The sequence below is a fragment of the Penicillium waksmanii genome (genome assembly GCF_028829765.1).
Source record: "Penicillium waksmanii strain IBT 27052 chromosome Unknown utg000009l:1.0-4314994.0:1.0-4318279.0, whole genome shotgun sequence".
Classification (NCBI taxonomy): Eukaryota; Fungi; Ascomycota; class Eurotiomycetes; order Eurotiales; family Aspergillaceae; genus Penicillium; species Penicillium waksmanii.
Genome location: NW_026643255.1, coordinates 1,622,459 through 1,638,169, shown reverse-complemented (window position 1 = coordinate 1,638,169; position 15,711 = coordinate 1,622,459). Strand labels below are relative to the sequence as shown.

Here is a 15,711-nt window from a genome sequence, read left to right as displayed (position 1 = left end):
CTGCATACATACTGGCATGCACAGCGTTTACCAAGGCATGCCAAATTTAGCCGCCGATGATTCCCCGAGTCCACCAAAGTTCATCGTATGGGTTGCGCATCAACCCGATAACTTCCTGCCTCGTTGAGCAAGAATTGTGAGGACCGAATAATTCGGACGAGACTACTCTACTCAGCCTCAGACTCGATCGGAGAACATTTGCGTAGGGATGTGCTTAGTGTCTCTTAGTGCGAGGCCAATCTGACCCTAAGGCGGTGGATATGTCGATCTTTTCCCCCACTGCTCGTGCAACGTCTAAACCGGCCTTTTCTTTGCGAGTGGTGTTACCCTAGACTGGAGCGAAGCAGAATCTGCAATTTTTGTCTGTTTCGGTGCCTCGATTTTCCAATTTACTTCATGGAAGGGGGGAATGGAGTTTTCCGAGGACTTTTCCCGACTGTACGGGATATGGCTTGCTGGCTTCCATACTCCCAAACAATCAACTTGAACTTGGAGCATGTGAAAGTACAAGCGAGTGGCGAGACAGGGCCTATCGCTCGAAGGGGCAATGGTTCGGCCGTAGAATCGGCGCCTATTAGAGAGGGTAATAGTACATAATACTATGGCCTAGGATATCCCCTATCGCTCGGCAGGCCTAGGCCTCTGGACCGGGGGTGGCAACGAGGGTATCCCGCGTGGGCGCCATGGCCTTTTAGACAGGTGGCTGGACTGGGCGTATAGAATAGGCAGTTGTGAAGCAAGATGGTATCACCTTCTTAACTAGGATTGACATTCGCCAATTGATTTGAGGGCGTTTCGCGCTTGTTTGGTTATCTTCGTTTAGAATTCTCCGGAGCTAGGCGCACAGTGCCAGTGCCAGTGCCAGTGCCAGTGCACGGTGCAAAGCGCTTGGAGTACTCCGTACATCCAAACCAGTCCCCCGGTCATTTTTATGATAGGCTCGCTCGATAGTAGGATGGTGTATTTCCGCCCCGGATAAATATGAGCTCGCAAGTACGACGATCGCCGTTATCCCCACAATCCCACCACCAGCTCTGGGTCGGGTCTCTATGGGCAAATCAAATAGAAATCGCTGCAGGAACCAAACTGCGTGTGACCGTATGCTACATCGAATCGAGGATGATCGAAAATTCTCAACCATCCCCAATAGCATCTAGATTGGCCCTGTCCGCATTAAGGAACTGACTGATGGGTACGGATACAGTCGCATCGTGGGGGGGGCGGAAGGGAAAAGCAACTTTTCCCCACTGCACCATCCACCGGTCTAGACCCAACGCAGCTCCAGATGGCGCTGCTGGGTGCTGCACTTTTTTTTTTCCCTGCTATGGGCCAAAGAGGCTGCAGAATCTCACTATGTCCTTTTTCTGCAGTAACCGGGGAAGAAGTATCCGGGGGCGAATCCACTGGTCGTCAGCAGCCTGGAGGGAAAACCCATCCCATAGGAGCGGCAGCCTCTTATCCAGATTCCATAATCATCGTATCGGGCTGTGGCGCTTTCGAACGGACTCGCCGTGCCAAAGTCAGATCCATGGGTCGCCGGGCAAAAGAGACTTTTCTCTTCGCGGCCGACCCAAAGTGGTTCCCTTGGATACCAGCGATCGCTGCGGGTCCCATGGTTCTGTCCAGCAAAGCTCTGGAGGGGAACAGGAAAGACCAGAGGGGAACACTAAGACGAGACTAGCAGACGCCTGACAGCTTTCTCTCTCTCCCCCCCTCCAGTCGGGAAAACTCAAAACTCAAATACTTTCTATTTAATTGTCCCTCGCCCCATTTTACACCTTCTTCGCGTTATCTCAAGTATACTACTACTCACCTTGTTGTATACATCCCCATCACCCCCAGTATACCTTCGATAATGGGCGCACTGGATCTAGATCAGGATATTACTCCTATCCCCCGGTCTCGGGAGGAGAATCAGGAGAGGTTTGTCCTACCTATTCCTCGCTATATTCTATTCGTTTCCTCTTACTCCTACTTGAATCTGTTGCTGACATCCCTTCTAGAGCCTTTATTGCTGCGTCACGCCGCAAGGATCGCAGCTTAGATGCTCGTCTGGAATCTGCCAACCGTGCCTCCCTGCTGCATAAAAAGCGCACTGGCAAGGCTTTCCATATCACCAAGGAGATTGTCGAGAAAGAAGCCATGTATGAGGAAATCGATGAGCGCTACCAAGAGAAACGCATCCGCATGCTGCAAGCACAGAACCTGCAAATCGAAGAGCAGTTCCACCGTCATTTACTAGCTGCTTTCGCCGCTCGAGCCAACAGTAGCTCAGCTTCTTCTATTGCGAGTCGACGAGCCAGTGTCGCTCCCCGCGCCTCGGTCGACGGTGGCTCTGGTTCTTCGCGCAAGATGAGCCTGGATCTTTCTAATCTACGGTCTCCCTTTCCCCACGGCATGGATACAAACTCCTTGACTAGCCCCATGACGAACAGCGATGGCTATATGATGTCGCCCTCGGCAAACTACGACCCCAATGCCCAGTCGTATATGAGCTGCATGGACGGCTCGGACGGCTCGGCCTACTCCAACATGGTTGCATCTGCAACTACCGCAACCCCCTCGGCGCAGATCCCAGCCTACGTCGCTCAGCAAAATCAAATTCCAAGCTGGCCAGCACAAATGCAATGGGCAGCCATGCCCCATCAAGTTCCCACCCCCAACCAGACCCCGACAGACAGCCAGGCCGTGTACATGTGGCAGCAGCAAATGATGCAGCAGGCGCAAATTCCCACCAATCCGGCAAACCAAATGCGCCAGTTCAGAGATCGTCTTGCGTCTGCCCCAGAACTCCCAGTGCACCCGGCTGCTGCACAGCAAGCTCCTGCCGCCTCGATTTCCGGCCCCAGTGGATTGGGTCACTCCCGCGGCTCTTCCCATCCCACTAATAACTTCCACAACCTGCAACTTCTCACTCAAGGCACCCACCTCGCCCATATGGGTCCGTCCAATACCAGCTCGCCGAAGATCGAGGCCCTTTCCGCAGAGTCTCAGTCCACCCCGGACTTCTGCCCAACTCCAAATACCCCCCCTCTCGCCTACTACCATTGGTGTGATGCCTGCTACCATGCCCACTACTAAGGATGGAGAGACGGTCTTTTCCCACGAGGAGTTAGATCCGGACTATAATGAGTTCAGCCAGTTCGCTTTGGGACTAGGCACCTCGTCTCCATCGGAGCGGGAGCCCTTTGGGTTCGACGAGTTCGTTGCTCTGGACGAGTATGGTACGGTGACTTGCTGATCCTATTCCACACTTCTGCTTCTACCTTCTACCTTCGACCGTCTTCCGTCTTGCCTTATCTTCACTTGTCCTTCCTTGATTCCCGGGGCCTGTTATCCTTCACCGACACCCCACTGTACATGACTGGCGTTGGTTTGTACACTGCTCTTGTATTATAGCTTTCCATTCTTCTATTCATTTTTATCTTCCTGTCACAATGTCTTCTTGGTGCTGCGTGACCCATGGCGTTTTCTGATTGACTGGATCAGGTTTGATTTTGATTTTGGTTTTGGAATTTGGAACTAGTGTCCCACTGTACAGACAGAGTTCAAGTGTCTTGCCTGGTTCCCTGTCGTTCCAGGTAGATTGATTGCACAGGGGATCCACGTTTGCTATTTCCACTGTCACGAAGAAACGAATCATTTCAATTCATTACATTTTGAAAAATATCTTCTTTTCAAAAAGTATTCTGTATTCTTTCTTTCCCGCGTTCAAGCAAAGCAAGCAGAGCAAATTTCCTCTTCTTTCTCACTCTCTTTTCTCTCTTTTCCTTTTACAAATAATAACCTTTTTTTCCCTCACAACCCTTGGTCCCTACCATTGCAGGCGAACCCTACCATAGTATCCAGACCACAAGCGAAGAACCATAGATCCGTAGTAAGTAAGTACCTCTAGTGGAGCCCGCGAAAAAAAAAGAGTAAAAAAAGCGATCGTTGCATCACTCCCGCCGAAAACAATCAACGCCTCCACAACACCCCCCTTTCCGGCGTCTCAACCTTCAAACAACTAGCATACTATCTCCATCCCAGTCCTGTCTTCCTTTGATTTCCTTGAAGCGGGGGATCCACGCAACTCCACCATTCCCAACTCAACCCAGCTCTACAGCCCCGCACCTCTCAACGGGCCGTGGCCGTGCCAGCTATACAGCTACGGTAGAAGCTCCCTCTCTCTCGTCCTCCTTTTCGCTGTACCCCATTTCGCTCACCTCTACGTCAAACTTTGGACCTTTCGCGCGCATCGAATCTGACTGGCTTACCTTGGGGCCAAGCAAATCATCCATCCGATCACATCACATCACACATATAGTGGATTGTAAATTGTTGGCGAGGATGCGAGCGGAGCAGCCGGAACCTTTCTCCACCTCCTTCCCAGCCCTCCATCCATCCATGCATCCCCACCTTTACCCTTGCCCTTCGCTTCGCTTAGCTACTGTACTCGACTCGTACTCGGACACTGCAGATTAAATTCCCATCCTGATCCTAATCCAAAGAACCGGGCAGGTAGGGTAGTGGGTAACTAGTGGACACACACCCACACACACACAGGGCACTAAATCTCGAACTGGATCAGTGTTGGCCGTAACTATACCCCGACCAACCAGACCCAGTCCAAAGTCGTTTGATCGACAGAAGGTAGATTAAAAAATAATTCCACAAAATTTCCCCACCCCCGCCTGACATCACAGTGCATTCACCCCTCACGCTTGGAGGGGGAAGGTCTAGCGAACTGATTGGGTCAGAAGATTAACTAACGGCGATTCGGGGCGTAGACAGCATGGAGGGGGGATGTGGAAACAGGGCTTGGCTAGCTTCAGCACGCGTGCTTTAGCCTGATTCAGCTCGTGCTAGGAACCTTGGAAAGAGAATGATAAATGATAAATGATTTCATTGGATGGTCTGAACCCCCCCTTCAATACATACTCGTACCCCTTTGCGAAGTAAAGAAATCGCAATCGTGGTCTCGCATTCGTTCGGGGCTTTGTCACAATTGAGTTGAGTTTCGGAGCTTAGTAGTCTTTGGCACCGAGAATTAGCGCTAATAGGTGCTGGATACTCGTAGTTACGAGTAGAGCGAGAGCGAGAGGAATTACTCAACAAGGGGGGGGGGGCGCAGCGGATGGCTACTTTCCCTGTTCCCTTTTCCCTTTTTCCAATTGAGAGTTTCGGCTTGTCTTCCTCGTCCCTTCTGCCGTTATTTTTGTCGTCCGTGGGTTCACACGAGGGAGATGCAGAAACGAGGGCACAATTTAAGAAATAATACTAGAACCCGACTGGACTAGGCTGGCTTGGCTGCTCGGGGGATAATTCCCGTGAGAGAGCGAGATTCTACAGTTAAAGGGGGGGAACGCTTGGACCATGCCTCGTAACTGTGCAGAACACGGGACTCACACTGCCTGCTTGTACGGAGTAGGGAACTAGTTAGTAACTAGCCCATCCTTCGGAGGTATAAACCCCAATTTCTGGTGAGGCTGAGTTTGTTGCCCGGCGCCATGCTCTGTTTGTGAGTGTCAGCTGGCTGATTCCATATGCACATGCGGGCGGGTAGCTGAGTACCTTGCAGTGTTATTTGGAGATGAGGCTGGAAGAGGCGTTTTGGAACCGAAATGTTGGGTCGAGGCGCGATTGATCGGCAGGGATTGGATGGAGGGCGGGATTGTTGTGCTACTTGCTTACGGGTTTACCTTAGTTGTACAACTACTAACCATGAACTATTAATCACAAACCTTGGAAACTACCAACTGATAATGATCTTGTGGCGGTTGCTTCTGCTGTCAACATCCTGCCTGTAGCATCTTGCAAGTCTATGGGTATACGGAGAATATCAAGTCCAGACCTTTCACCATCCACCATCCACCATCTTTCTCTACAAAAGCACAGCTACAAATTGCGGGGTTAAGGTTGCAGCTCCCGCACGGACCACTCCGCATCGAGACTTCCTGCAGAGCAATCACAACTTTAAACTGTGCTGGGTCTGGCTCTGGTGGAGCCCGAGATACGACAGCGCCGCTCATCCACCATGGTTCCTTAAGGTTGGCATTACCTGACACTGGGCACTGGGCCAAATGATCCAGCGACCCCCACTCACCCGTTAAGTGGAATTGATGCGATCGGAACCCCGTGCACGTATCCCGGCGGTTCATTGGTTTGGTCCCTCGCCTCTTATCCTGGGCTCAGCTCGAGCTCGAGGCTCCCGTTGTGGTGGGGGTGGCCTGATTGATCCCTGAGGACCCTATAGTGCGTTTATTGCCGATCGGCCATTCGGCTCTGGGTCTATGGTTCATGCCATGCTGGATACTTTAGCTGTCGATATTCTGATTATTTGATCTGGTGCCTCGGCCAGGTCCAGGTCCAGGCCATCCCATGGCCTATCTTGATGTCTATCTTGTGGCACATCCTAATGGATCGTAGGTAGCGTGATACTCTACTGCAGAGTGCTGCTGATGAAATGGTTGGTAAGGCAATGGCATGATAAGCGCTTTGACCTCGACTACTCCAATCGTGGCCGTTGAAAAGCCACCACGCATATGCAGCTATCCGCGACTTTGATTTCGCTTGTTTTTCCTCGTCTGGTCCCGTGTTGCGATCCTTCGGGAACTATGTACGGAGTCTGCATACGTTTGACAAATATATTGTCAAAATGGCGTATTTCTTTCGCAACTGCCAGCGCATCTCTTATAACTGCCATACTAGGTATACTGGTATACCTCCCATGTCATACTAGTTTAGTAACCAACCTTGGAAGAGGCTCAACCGTGCGTAAAATTAGTCATCAATACGCACCTCCCTTTCAATTTTTGAGACACTTTCTTCAAGGCCAGTCAAGAATCCAGAAAGCTAAGTTCCATACGAGATTCCCTGCAGCAGAGCGATCAGCCAATCATCGAATCCCGGACCAGGGGCAACGACATCCAGTGGCCCGATCCACTCGGGGCAGACAACGAGACAGACCGGGCTGGACTTGGTTCGCTCGGAATATGTCAGTGGATCATTTGGGTCCGGGGTCCTTCCCCCCAAGGTTTCGAGGTCTTGTTCGACAATTTGGTGGTGGCGTTTTGGTGCCTTACCTGGGTTCTCTTCTCCCCTCAGGCCCTCAGGCCCTCAGGCCCTCGACCTTACTATCCTATCTAGGCAGTTGGCCTGGGACTTGGATTGGCCACCGTTACGAATTAAAGTCAAATCAAAATCAAATCAATTTTCTCCTTTTCTTTAGCATGATCTCGGCGGGGGGGTGAAAAGACGTTTGGACCATGCATGATAGTTCGAAGATTTGCGAACAAGGGTGTTTCGATCGGCGGCGTCAGATCGGGGTACCTATGCCAGACTTTCCTAAATAGGGAACCCTGCTCGCTTCTCCAGGTTTCACAGAAACTAATGCCAGTAGACATACCAGACATACCCGTATATAGATAGGTCAAATCTGATTAGCTGATAGATACTGAGCAACTAGATATTGTGCAGAACCAAACAACAGGGTCCAGGAAGGCGTAAAAACGAAAAGAAAATTGAAAAAGAAAAAGAAATGAAAAGACGAAGCGAACACCCCTCCGCATCCGGTGACGGGCCTCCTTTCCTCCAACCAAAACAGGAAAAAGCGACATGAACCAGGAGACAGCTGGAAAATATCTACACAGGCAATCTAACCACTCAGCATCATCTGCCACCGTACTGCAGGAACAAGCTGAGTGGCTGAATTACCGGCGGACCCGCTGCGGAAACTCTGTCATGTATGTAAACCACTGGCACATTTCCATTACTATTGGTCGGGGATGATGGAGGATAGGGCAGATGACCGGTATGATCGACAGCCACGAGTCATAGGGGCGACCATGCTGTTGGAGTTCAACGCTGATCTGGGGATGGGATTGCATGTTGACGAGCCAATAGCTCTAGATTCCAATGCTGATGTTGAATACTCCGGTAGAAGAGGTGATTTGGTAGAGATAACGCGAGCGTGTGCTTCCATTTAATTCCCTTGGTTGAGCTTCGGTTTTACGAACCTGGCTTGTGAGCACATCCCTGAGGCCGAACTTCCAGGGCAGAGGGGAGAGAAAAGCCAGGTTCGAGTCGCCAATTTCGTTATGAGATATGCCATTTTAGAACACGGTCAGCCGGGGAGATACTGAGGGTTGATCTAGACGGGCCAGTTCGTGCTATGTTCGCGCTATATGTGATCTCCAAAAGCCGATGGGGCCGGACGCCTCAATTCAAGACTTATTTTCGGGGGTAAATACTCCCTGCCACTTATCGAGGGATATCGGGCCTAGTCGATTTGTACTTTTGTCTTCCGATCATCCACCTGGTCCGATGGTAGCCGCTTCGAAGGATGAGAGCATAGGGCGTCTGCTATTACTAATTGGTGGCTTACTTTTGCTGGGCATTTCCTGGGCTGATATCATTCTCAGTCGGGTCTTCCGAGTGGTAGACTTGAGAATCACATTCGCCATTGCTTCTGGTTGTGGGTAGGCCGTTTAAAAGATAATATTTGTTGGCATGACACGTACACATGTGCTCGCTACGCATGGCGCATGTAGAAAAGTGATATGAAAAACTTGAAGCGGAATTATTATCCACAATGACAAGGGTTAAAGGAGGTCCCCCGGTTTTGAACACGAAAGATGAAAATTTGTCAGATCGAGGAAAATTCGAAAGGAAATGTGACAAGTAGCGAGCAATCGCCGCTTTCAAGACGGATTGAAATGTAGAAGTATGTGTTTGTGTGAAGAAGAAATGCGGCGAGACACAATTGATCAAATTTCAGACCGGCGCATTACAGCACAACATGCCTTATCCATAACACCTGAGATATCAACAAAATTTGAAAGTCATCGCTTTCACCCTATACCGCCTGCCTATGAATTTCCTGTTCAAATACCACGACTAAACATCTCACGGCCAACCTCGCCGCTGCGATGAACGCTCATGCTTGAAGAACTGCTGCGTCGTCGGCGCCGGAATTCGGCCGGATCTGCTGGATTCAAACCACTGGCACGAGCATGGAGGTTCAAAACGTCCGTCAAACTCACAACACCAACGAGACGCCCCGAAAGGCGGGCGCCTGGCAACGCAGCAGCTGGAACAGAGGGCACTAGGGGCGGTGTCGCACCAGGGGTTGACTCTGTATTAGCATAGAGATGGGGCGGTGTTGGTAGATGGGGTGTGGCCTGGCTTGATGCCGGGATGGAAGTCGCGGCTGGAGGAAGTGGAGAGGCTGGAGGGGATATTCCAATATTTGAACTGTTGACAGCCGTACTAGATGTAGCGGCCAGAGGAATGTGCGCAGACGAGTGAGAAGGAGTCGGGGGTCCTGAGGAGGCTGGCGACAATGGATCAGTCACCCAAAGGCTATCATAGTTAGCGTCCGAGATCAGCATATCTTTATGGATGGATTTACCGATGGGATTTTGTGGCGACAATCTTCGCAACTGTATGGGCCAATGTAGATGTTGGATTGACATGAAAGACTGGGTATGAGTCTTGACCTTCGATCAGCCCCCGGGTAGACAAAATCACGGAAATAAAGTGCGTGCATGTATTTTGGAGTAGAGGCAGAGAGGATGACCGAGTCAATAGCTAAATCACGATTGTTAGTCTTTGTATCCTTTCATCCTTTCAATCGCTTGATTGCATACCTTAACATCCGTAGTAGATATATTGCCAACCACGTTGGAATGATTGTCTACCACAACCAGAGATGTTATACCCTCGGCATTCATCAGCTGAAGAGCTTCACTGAGGGGTTTGTCGCCGCTGAAAAAAAAAAAGTGAAAAAAAAATTAGTATAGCCTTGCTTTGAGTTGTTTTGGTGCACTCACTTGATAGATATCACATTGTGCGAGCCAATACGTAATTGGGCCAGCGCCTGCGGGTAAAGCTGCTCAATTGCAGGGAAGCTGCGTCCATTTTCCCAGAGGAACTTGACCAGTCTAAACTGACTGAAGATGCCTACGACCTCTTGGTCATTGGACTCTTTAACCACCACAACTCGGTGGATTCCACCACCAAACGTCTCCACGGCGGTAAGAACATTCGCCGATGCGGGCAGGGTGATCAATGGCTCTTTCTCCATACCCAGGCCCTTGACATCTTTGAGAGGGATTTTCTCGCCCTCGCGTGCTTTCTTGGCAAGCTCATCGTATGATGCCCGGTTGTGCTCCTGCGGAAGGGCCAGACCCGCTGCCAAAAGCAGATAAGTGTTCAAGTCCGAGTAGTCAAATGTGGCAACGGCGGAGGTTTTCTCTGTGGATTCGCGGATAAGCAAGACCGGGGTACCAGAGTCGATCAGTATCTAAAAGCAATTGCGTTAGCTTTCCCCTTTCGCTACATACGAAGCATATCCCCCAAAATGACTCACGTTTGTCGCTTCCTCAATTCCTGTGTCCAGCTCAACGAAACGCAGATCCTCTGGGCTAACAAGCTCGCCAATGGAGATCTGCTGCCAATCCCGACCAATAAATGCGGGGTCGGCGTTCTTTGGAGGAGGAGGGTTATCGATCAAGCTCTGGATAGCAGACTGGTTCAAAGAAGGTTGTCGCCGAGAGCGCGGTGATCCCGGAGGACCACGGAGCGTCTCGCTCAAGCTTTGGCGATGTTGATGATTTGCGGGGGGCATATGTGACACGCGGAGCTGGTTGTGATTGCGGGATGAGGAGCGGGATTCGGTGCTGGACCGGGGTGACGCGATCTCTGATCCGTTATTGGGGTTGGCGAGGGCGTTGAGAGAAGAATCAGAGCCCTCTCTATGAATCGGTTGGTCGGACATAGCAATGAGAGACCACACAGCGAGCACACAGTGACAGAGAGCAGTTGGAGAGGTAAGTGTGTATCAGGTGATGGACGATGAACGCGGGGGGTTGGCTTTGGTTGCCTTCGGCCAATCAACACGCTTGCGTTTCCTGACATCATACACTTAGTCATCACCACCCCACAGCGGTACTTTGAGGGTACTTACGTGGACAGCTAATTAGAGTGTGTAGATATGTACCCTTATGTACCGAGCTACCTAGAGCTAGCACAGGTTGGCATACACTTGAGAGAACCATTAGACAATGCCCTGCAGCCTGCAGGAAATATGTTGGAAACAAATAATCTGGAAGGTAAATGAGGCATCTACTAGTAGTCTCTTAGAAACGTTGAAGAACAAAATCAACTCACGTGTATGCACAGCACGTGATGTCAACATATCACAAGTTCACAAACGGCAATTGCGGTCTTCCACGGTTTCATACTTGCGATGGTTGACTCAGTGACAGGACATGGACCAACTTTGGAGATGATCCATCTTCGTGTTTTTACCGTCACACACCCAAGACTCCCGTATCTTGCAATAAGCTGGGAACTTATGTCCTAAACAGCACCCTCAACCGCACTTCATCAACATGTCTGGAACCGCTTCAAGTCGGCCGACAATGTCTGTCATTCTGCATTCCTCAGGGCCACAAGCAAATTTCAAGAAAGGTCCCCACTGGTACCATGAAAGCCCGTTCTTGCCATATTGTTGGGAGGACCGTCAAGAGCCCGGAGCCCCTTCCCTGAAGCACACGGCCAGGCAAAAGGCACTCGAAGACCAGTCGGAATTGAGACTGGAAATGTTTGACAATATTCCCTGGCCTATTGCGCTGGAACTATGGGAGTACTTGGGTCATTGGTAAGCTCTTGCTCATGCCACAAATCTGCTTCGAACCCAAAGCTAATTGCAACTCCAGCAAGAAACAAACATTATTTATGTGGAAGATCATGGCTGCATCTTACCCCCGCGAATTTCACACTGTCAGCTCATACTACTGTCTATGGACTAACCGACCAATGGAGCCCTTGAAGGGATATGTCGATATCATGAGCAGTGCAAATTGCGATTGGCGTGCGGTTCTCTCCCTTTCATCCGGTTATGCTACGGCGGAAGACCTCCTCGCAATCGGCAATATGAAGAATCTGGTGGCTCTAGACATTTTCAGGACTCCATGGAAACTACACAAATACGCCCCCGATATAACACCTCGAGCCTCGAACGAACTGGAGAACGGTGTCATTCGCACCTGGGTTGATTTGGCAGAGTCAACCGGATCACTGCAGCATTTACGTGTCTTACGTCTTTATCACCAGGGTATGATAACGCCCACGGCACTGCAGCTTTTAGGAAAACTTCCAAATCTGCAACTCATCATTGTCTACCAATGCGAGTATTTTACTCAGGGCTTTCGTTGCGAAAAGAGACCATCCTCAGGCAAAATTGAGATGGAAGGATGGAATGTTCTCAGGCTTGATTGGGCTTTGAAGGATGCCACTGAAGATGGGCAAGCTTTCCAGCATTTGGGTCCGTTGTTGGATGTTTACCGGGGTACACTTAAGACACAGCCCAATTCCAGTAGTGTCGAAGATCCACCCAGTCCTCCTACCCTAGGGGCCGATGTGCCGATTATGGAGTTTGGCCTACCGGCAATGGATCATAGCGACACGATGAAGATCGAGGTTCGTGCACAGTACTCGGGAAAATCAATTGGAATCCTCACTCGGGTGCCCATTTCGACCAGAAAGCGACCATTGCCGTTGCCAGCGGAGTCAAAAAAGAATGGGAAAAGGGTCATGAAAGACAGAGGTGCTAGAGACATGACGGATTTGCTGAAAGACTTCCTCTGATTTCCTTTTTTGCATAGCGACTGGATTGGTCAGGTATCATCATGGGTTCAGGGGTGATGGGCGCAATTGAGGTCCTACCAAGTGGCAAAGCCCTAGGGCTCATTTCATATATTGCCAACTTCCCTCTTTCTTTAATGAAGAATAAAATCGCTCGCGGGGCCCCGCCCCCGCATTGTTATTCTCATTCTATGGTAGGTGTGAGCGCTAAGTTCCTGCAGGAAGTAGCATTACGCCACAATCCTACGCTGTCTATGGCCCTAGTCCTGGCCCAATAGTTGGAAAGCTTTCTTTCTTCAACATGGTTACCTATTTCGGTTAATTACTTTACGGGGGGGCGTACATTCGGCAAAACCCCGGCGGCACAAGATGATCGGCTTTTCTAAGCCATAGGAATGGAGTTAATAAACCCTAGTCCTGTTTCACATGTTTTTAACACCCCGTCTCATGCAGGATGTCTCCGAAGTGGCCGAGAAAAGCTCCATTTGGCGAGCACCGTCTCTCTCTAGCGATGGAATAATAAGACCTCGTGATGCTTCAGAATACATGATATTAAAAGCAACGGAAGAGTACTTTCCGTCGGCATTGAATCACATGGCCTCTCAGAGACGCGCATTCTTGTTTCCCCGCAAACTAGAACGGATTTGTATACAAATTACCCCGCCCTTTCACTAGCGTGATGTGAATGCTGGTTGTGGGCGCCGCCTATTGCTTGCAGATTACCATCGGCTCGACTAAACTCAGGTCAGTCCCATGTGGGGAATCATACTGTCTGTTGCCAAATGCCGGTACACTATGCCTCGAATATTGAATTGAATGACATAGGAATTGCGAAGCATCGCCAGCTTTGAATGTAAAGCCTCATCTTGTCAGTACTCTTTCTCTGTACTGATAAATGCAAATTTTAGCTTTCTTGAAGCTAGTTTACCGCAAAACTCAGTTAACCTATCCTAGTTTAGTAACTTTCCGTCCGTGAGATCTTGAAGATGTTCCTGAACCTTATAATTGAACCTTGGAAGCTAGCCGCATGGTACCAAACAGCCCAAGTGCCTTCGCTTAAATCTCAAATGTGATATCTTCGACATATTAACCGGGCCTTTAAAACCTTGAGCTCGCTTATGCTACTTGGTATGGAGTGAAGATGGTGGTGACTCTCAGTTATTGGAGGGAAATCCTTACCCCTTTCGCAACAAGTGCCTCTCTCCACATAAAGAACGGACTTTATGCGAGTGGAAGAGAACTATAAGAAGGAAACTAAAAGTGCTCAAAGAAAGTATGCATCAGATTCCTCTCCCAGTAGCGACTTGAGCATCTCCTTCCTAGCTCTTAAACTCGCAGCCTTTATTCACTTTCTCGAGGCAATCGAGCAGTCAGCATGTTGTCCAAACCTAGTGTTGAACGCGCCAGTGCCCTTGCATTGCTAGGACTTGTTGGTACTGCTTCGTTAGTATCCGCTGGTCCCTGTGATATCTACTCATCCGGTGGTACTCCCTGCATCGCCGCACACAGCACTACTCGCGCCTTGTATAGCTCCTACAGTAGTGCACTCTACCAGGTTCAACGTGGTTCTGATAGCACCACAAAGGACATTTCGCCTCTGTCTGCCGGTGGTGTTGCAAATGCTGCAGCTCAAGATACCTTCTGTGCCAATACCACGTGCCTTATCACAATCATTTATGACCAGTCTGGCAAGGGAAACCACCTCACCCAAGCGCCTCCCGGTGGATTCCAGGGACCAGAATCCGACGGGTATGACAACCTGGCCGGTGCCATTGGTGCACCTGTTACTTTGAATGGCCAAAAGGCATATGGTGTCTTTGTCTCGCCCGGTACTGGCTATCGCAACAATGTCGCTACCGGTACAGCTACGGGTGACGTATCGGAGGGCATGTACGCCGTCCTTGATGGAACTCACTACAATGATGGTTGCTGCTTCGACTACGGAAATGCTGAAACCTCCAGCACCGATACAGGCAATGGCCATATGGAGGCCATCTACTTCGGCGACAATACCGTCTGGGGCTATGGTACTGGTAGTGGACCTTGGTTGATGGCCGATCTCGAAAACGGCTTATTCTCCGGTTCAAGCTCTACGCTGAACTCTGCCGACCCGTCCATCTCATACCGATTCTTTACTACGGCTTTGAAGGGTGGTGCAAATAAATGGGCTCTGCGTGGTGGTAACGCTGCGTCAGGCTCACTGTCGACCTACTATAGTGGCGTGCGTCCCACCGCGACTGGCTACAACCCTATGAGCAAGGAAGGTGCCATTATCCTCGGTATTGGTGGTGACAACAGTGTTGGTGCCCAGGGCACTTTCTACGAAGGAGTGATGACTTCGGGCTATCCGTCAGATGCCACTGAAAACTCGGTGCAGGCCAACATTGTGGCGGCGAAATACGCTACTACATCTCTTACCAGCGGCACAGCACTCACTGTCGGTAACTCGATTTCCCTGAGAGCCACCACAACTGGGTATACTACACGCTACATTGCCCACAACGGTTCCACTGTCAACACGCAGGTTGTCACATCATCAAGCACGACTGCATTGAAGCAGCAGGCTAGTTGGACAGTTCGGACTGGCCTGGGAAATAGCGCCTGCTTCTCATTCGAGTCTGTTGACACTCCTGGAAGCTACATTCGGCACTCTGGCTTCGCGCTTTTGCTTAACGCCAATGATGGTACCAAGATATTCAATGAAGATGCCACCTTCTGCCCACAGAGTGGCCTTAGTGGCACGGGTAGTTCCCTTCGTTCTTGGAGCTATCCGACACGCTGGTTCCGTCATTACTTGAATGTTCTTTATATTGCGAGCAACGGCGGCGTTCACACATTTGACTCTGCCACTTCGTTCAATGCTGATGTCAGCTGGGTCATTAGCACAGGATTTGCTTGAGGGCTTGTCGAAGTATGGATAGCGTAGGCGAACTTAAATTAGTATTTCAATATATTGGCTCACATCTATCAAGGGTTTGACTATCTGGAGTGTTCCATCCCACGTAAGAATACCAACCGGCCGTGGTTTCATTACCACTTGGATTTGTTGTCAATTTGACCTAATCTGTCTAATTAACTATG

The 15,711-nt window shown here is 50.1% G+C and overlaps 4 protein-coding genes across 4 annotated transcripts; 3 read left to right on the top strand and 1 right to left on the bottom strand.

The window, feature by feature from the left end:
- Positions 1-1,855: 1,855 nt before the first annotated feature.
- Positions 1,856-3,081, top strand: N7481_010984 (uncharacterized protein; the record flags this gene model as incomplete). The annotated part of the gene is made up of 2 exons (XM_057270203.1): positions 1,856-1,923; positions 2,004-3,081. The coding sequence occupies 2 exons, from the start codon at positions 1,856-1,858 to the stop codon at positions 3,079-3,081; spliced, it is 1,146 nt and encodes a 381-aa protein (XP_057117377.1).
- Positions 3,082-8,864: 5,783 nt separating this feature from the next.
- N7481_010983 (Protein sds23) lies at positions 8,865-10,759 on the bottom strand (the record flags this gene model as incomplete). The annotated part of the gene is made up of 5 exons (XM_057270202.1): positions 8,865-9,342; positions 9,392-9,570; positions 9,630-9,747; positions 9,813-10,285; positions 10,352-10,759. The coding sequence occupies 5 exons, from the start codon at positions 10,757-10,759 to the stop codon at positions 8,865-8,867; spliced, it is 1,656 nt and encodes a 551-aa protein (XP_057117376.1).
- Positions 10,760-11,375: 616 nt separating this feature from the next.
- On the top strand, positions 11,376-12,633 carry N7481_010982 (uncharacterized protein; the record flags this gene model as incomplete). The annotated part of the gene is made up of 2 exons (XM_057270201.1): positions 11,376-11,644; positions 11,703-12,633. The coding sequence occupies 2 exons, from the start codon at positions 11,376-11,378 to the stop codon at positions 12,631-12,633; spliced, it is 1,200 nt and encodes a 399-aa protein (XP_057117375.1).
- A 1,372-nt stretch (positions 12,634-14,005) lies between these two features.
- N7481_010981 (alpha-L-arabinofuranosidase B) lies at positions 14,006-15,529 on the top strand (the record flags this gene model as incomplete). Its single annotated transcript, XM_057270200.1, has 1 exon — positions 14,006-15,529. One exon carries the CDS (start codon positions 14,006-14,008, stop codon positions 15,527-15,529), a length of 1,524 nt encoding a protein of 507 aa, XP_057117374.1.
- Positions 15,530-15,711: the final 182 nt, after the last annotated feature.